Source organism: Diachasma alloeum, unplaced genomic scaffold (genome assembly GCF_001412515.2).
Source record: "Diachasma alloeum isolate Michigan unplaced genomic scaffold, Dall2.0 Dall_scaffold_01963, whole genome shotgun sequence".
Taxonomy (NCBI): Eukaryota; Metazoa; Arthropoda; class Insecta; order Hymenoptera; family Braconidae; genus Diachasma; species Diachasma alloeum.
The window spans coordinates 6,727-11,266 of NW_021682003.1; the positions used below are offsets into that span (position 1 = coordinate 6,727).

The window sequence follows — 4,540 nt, forward strand, 5'->3', positions numbered from 1 at the left end:
AGTATATAAAAAATATACTGATTTATTCGGTGGAATCGAACCACCTTAGCGTCACTTGTTACACTCTGTTAATTGTCACTGAAATTAATTCAAACTGTTCTGAATTTAACACTGGAGATTTTCTGAATAATANGATGTACTGAGAAAACAAAATGTCTCGAACGGGTGATGTACTGACGCTGTTCGGACAACCGAAAGTAGCTTTAGAAAAACGATATACTGCTCGCTCAACTCATTTGCTACGACTCTCTACGACTGACTAACGCTGAGATTCGGTGATTGACTAGGCGTGACTGTTGACCCGAGGGTTCCCGAAGATTTTCGTAAGTGGCCGATCTGTGGTCAACCGTTGATGTACTGAATTTTAACTGCGTTTCAAATACCCCGGGGGCATTCAACATCAGGTTGTTGAATTACTGGATCTGGTTTCTGCTGGTCTGGTTCTGCTGATTCTGGTTCTGCTGATGCTTGCTAAGGGGAGAAAAACAGGGTGAGAGACGTATCACTTGCCAAATTAAAAACATATGGAAGATGATACTTAACTCTCAGTCCTGCAGTTCCTGGATGTCCCCTTGCTGTTGATCGTCTTCATCATCTGGGTGATCTTCTTCTGGAGGTTGTTCTGGTGTAGGTGGGTCTGTAGGAAGCAGACAGAGCTTGGTGATTGGTCTGTCAAACACCGAGTGGGCTGCTGTGATGTTCTGGAGATTAGGCGACCCATCTTGATGTCTGCCGACTTCTGCTTTGCTCGTTCTGACTGTGGCTACTCTGGTGAGCCCATCTGCTCCTGGTCTAGTCGCGATGACTCTGGCGATTGGCCACTGGGCTGGTGGAAGGTTATCGTCGACCATCAGCACCATGTTACCAACCTCGATGTTCTGCTGGCGTGTCTTCCACTTGTAGATAGCCTGGTATCGTTGGAGACACTCTTTGGACCACCTGGACCAGAACTGTTGAACTATCCGAGTCACGAGGTTCCATCTCCTCATCTTGAGGGGATTCTCGTCGACGTAGGATGACTCTGGTACTATCTGTAGAGGCTCGCCGATTAAGAAGTGTCCTGGGGTGAGAACCTGAAGATCTTCTGGGTCGTCTGACATCGGACAGATTGGCCTGGAGTTTAGGCAGGCTTCAATCTGAACTAAGACTGTGTTGAGTTCCTCAAATGTTAGCGTTGTCGTTCCCAGGACTCTCTTGAGGTGATGCTTCGTTGATTTTACTGCTGCTTCCCATTTGCCACCAAAATGGGGTGCTCTAGGTGGTGAGAAGCTCCACTGAGTCCCATTGGTGGCGAGAGCAGCCTGAACACGTTGATTTTCTTTAGATGCTTGGTGATAGAGCCTTTCGAGTTGATCTGCTGCTCCGACGAAGGTGGTGGCGTTGTCACTGTACATGACTGCTGGAATACCTCGTCTTCCGGTGAATCTCTTGTAAGCTCCGAGGAAGGCTTCTGTGGTTTGCCTGTTGACGAGCTCTAGGTGAACTGCTGACGTGGTGAAGCACACGAACACTGCGATGTGCACTGATCCCGGTTGAGCATTCGTGGGTCTCCACTTGAGGATGGCGAAAGGACCTGCATAGTCCACCCCCGTGTGGAGAAATGCTCTTGCTGGTGAGACTCTGGTTGCGGGCAATTGACCCATCTGTTGCTGAGCCTGTCTAGCTCGGTGTCTGGCGCAGATAGCACAGCGTAGGATGTAGGCTCTAACTGTGCCCCTGCCACCGAGTATCCAATAGCGTTGCCGAGTGTAGGCCAAGGTGAGCTGTGTCCCTCCGTGGAGGGTCTTCTGGTGAGCTTCTGCGATGACGAGTGTGGTGAATCTGGACTGACGTGGCAAGATTATTGGGTGGATCTGTTCTGGATGGAGTTCTGAGTTCTTGAGGCGTCCCCCAAGTCTCATGATGCCCTCCTCGTCCAGAGTTGGGGTGAATTTCGCTAACTGGTGATTTCTAGGTAGCTGCTGATTTCTGAGAAGTACCCTGAGTTCTGAAACAAAGTACTGGTGTTGTGTTATTTTTACCCAAAATAATCTCGCATCGTTGAGTTCTCTGGTCGTCAAGATAGATCCCGGGGGCATTGGCTGCCTCCTGAATCTGTCGATGGCCCTGTTGATGGTCGCTGTTACTGCTAACAGCTTTGCCATCGTGCTGTATCTGTTGAGGAGCTCGGCAATCTCGTTGATTCTCTGTACGACTGGGTGAGATTTTGCTGGTTTCGCTTCTTTGGCCACTTCTGGGATGTCCATTGGTGGAGCATCGATAGTTGATCGTGGCCAGTCTTCAGGGTCCTGATTTATCCAATCAGGTCCTGTCCACCAGAGGTGATGATCTGCTAGCTGACTTGGTGTTATGCCCCTGGAGGCGCAGTCGGCTGGATTCTCCTTCCCACTGACGTGTCTCCAAGTAGCATTCGGGAGAGTTTCCTGGATTTTTACCACTCTGTTGTGGACGAAGTCTTTCCATCTCGAGACCGGACGCCTGATCCACGCGAGAGCTACTGCTGAGTCTGACCAAAGGTGAGTTTCTACCTGGTCTAGCTGGAGCATCTGCTGCGTTGATGTTACGAGTTGAGTTAACAGGAGAGCTGCAGTAAGTTCCAGACGTGGAACAGTCATGCGCTTGATCGGTGCTACCTTGGTCTTAGCGCAGACCAAAACTGTGGAGGCTGGCTCGTTGAGATTCTGAGTGCGAATGTAGACCACAGCACTCATAGCTACTGTTGAGGCATCTGCGAAACCGTGTAATTGGACAACTTTATCTAGTTCGATGAGTTCCTGGCGAAATGACTCTCACCGGTGAATGTACTCTTGGGGGAGGGGGTCATCCCAACTGCATTTGAGTTTCCAGAGATCCTGAAGGAGAATTTTCCCCTGGACGACGACTGGAGCGATAAATCCCAAAGGATCGAAGATCTGGGCTATCTCTGAAGAGACAATTCTCTTGGTGATCGTCTCTGTGTTGAAGTCTCTGGATTTGTACTGGAATGTGTCGGACGACTGATGCCAACACAGACCCAGTACCTTGGTGACGGACTCTTCAAACTGAATGACTTCTTCCTCTGTTGATAGGCCGAGCTCATGCAAGAGCTGAGGGCAATTACTGCTCCATTTCTGGAGAGGGAAGCCTCCTGCCTGGCAAAGTCCTTATAACTGCCATACTATCTCCTTGAGTTCTGCTGGTGAGTCTGGTCCGCCGTAGATGTCGTCTACGTAACGACCTCTGGTGATTGTCTCGACGGCTGCTGGAAATCGTGGACCCTCGTCCTCTGCTAACTGCTGGAGAACTCTCAGAAACAGCCATGGGGAGCAATTGAGCCCGTAGGTGACGGTGGTGAGCTAATAGAAGATTTGCTGTTTGTTGTCGTCAACCCACAAAATTCTCTGCAGGTCCCAATCGTCCTGATGAACTCGTATTTGCCTGAACATCTTGACTATGTCAGTGCCAAACACGAGCCTGTGCTTTCTCATCCATGTTAGAACGTCCATGGCGTTGGTCTGAAGTTTTCCACCTGGATGTAGAATGTCGTTGAGTGACGTTCCTGATGAAGTGGGGCTGGAGCCGTTGAAGACGACTCTCAACCTTGTGGTGATTGCATCTGCTCTCAGAACCCCGTGGTGTGGAAGATAATAAACTGGAATGGGTTCTGCTGTCTCTGGTGCTCTTTGCATATGACCCAAAGTTTCGTACTCGTTAATGAACTCCTTGTACAGCTGGGCATATATGCCTGATTATTGGTGAGTTTGCTAACCGTAGATCTGAGCTGACGCGAAGCCTTGAATTTCGACTCCCCGAGAGCTGCTGTGGAGGTTTTCAACGGGAGCCCCACTATGTACCGTCCCGTTGAATCTCTGCTGTGTGTAGACCTGAAGTGTTTCTCACACTCCAGCTCGTCTGGTGATAACTCTGAATTTTCTGACTGCTGAACTGGTAACTCTTCCTGGACCCAAAATTTCTGGAGAAGTTCTAGAAGTTGTTCGTTTGAGGAGGTCAACCGAACAACCGGTGCAGTTGATTGGACCTGATAGAATCCAACCAGAGACTGTGCGTTGGCCGACGACTTTTGACTGCTTGGACTTGACAACTTCATCTCTGATGATTCGCCCGTAGTTGTCAGCCCCTATGATGATATCGATTGGTCCGGGCTTGAGATACTGCTGATCTGCTAGCTGGAGATTTTCTAATGAACCGATGTTCGCTGAGGCACATGAGAACGATGGTAGAATTGCGGTGAGTCTCTTCAATATGTGGGCGCTGATCTGAACCTGTTGTTTTCCGTTGATTGCCTGAAGTGTAACTGATACCAATCCTCTCGTGCTGCCGGAATTAACTCCTCCAATTCCGATTAATTCCAACGTTGTTGATNCCTGATCGATGAGGACTCTGGCTCTGCTGGAGAATCCTCGTGGTGATTTCACTGTAACTCGGGCTGTCGCCAACAGCACCGATTGTTGATCGTCTGAAGGTTGATTTGACTGCTGGTTCCCATTGGTAATCTGATTGTTGAGGTTAACTGCTGCTGTTGATGTACTGGGCTTAGCTG

The 4,540-nt window shown here is 49.4% G+C and overlaps 1 protein-coding gene across 1 annotated transcript; it reads right to left on the reverse strand.

The window, feature by feature from the left end:
• Positions 1–545: 545 nt before the first annotated feature.
• LOC107046774 lies at positions 546–4,456 on the reverse strand (the record flags this gene model as incomplete). The annotated part of the gene is made up of 5 exons (XM_015269478.1): positions 546–2,728; positions 2,831–3,110; positions 3,159–3,285; positions 3,373–3,660; positions 3,880–4,456. Coding segments are annotated over 5 exons (3,455 nt in total), but the record flags the coding sequence as incomplete, so codon positions are not given.
• Between the last annotated feature and the right edge of the window lie 84 nt (positions 4,457–4,540).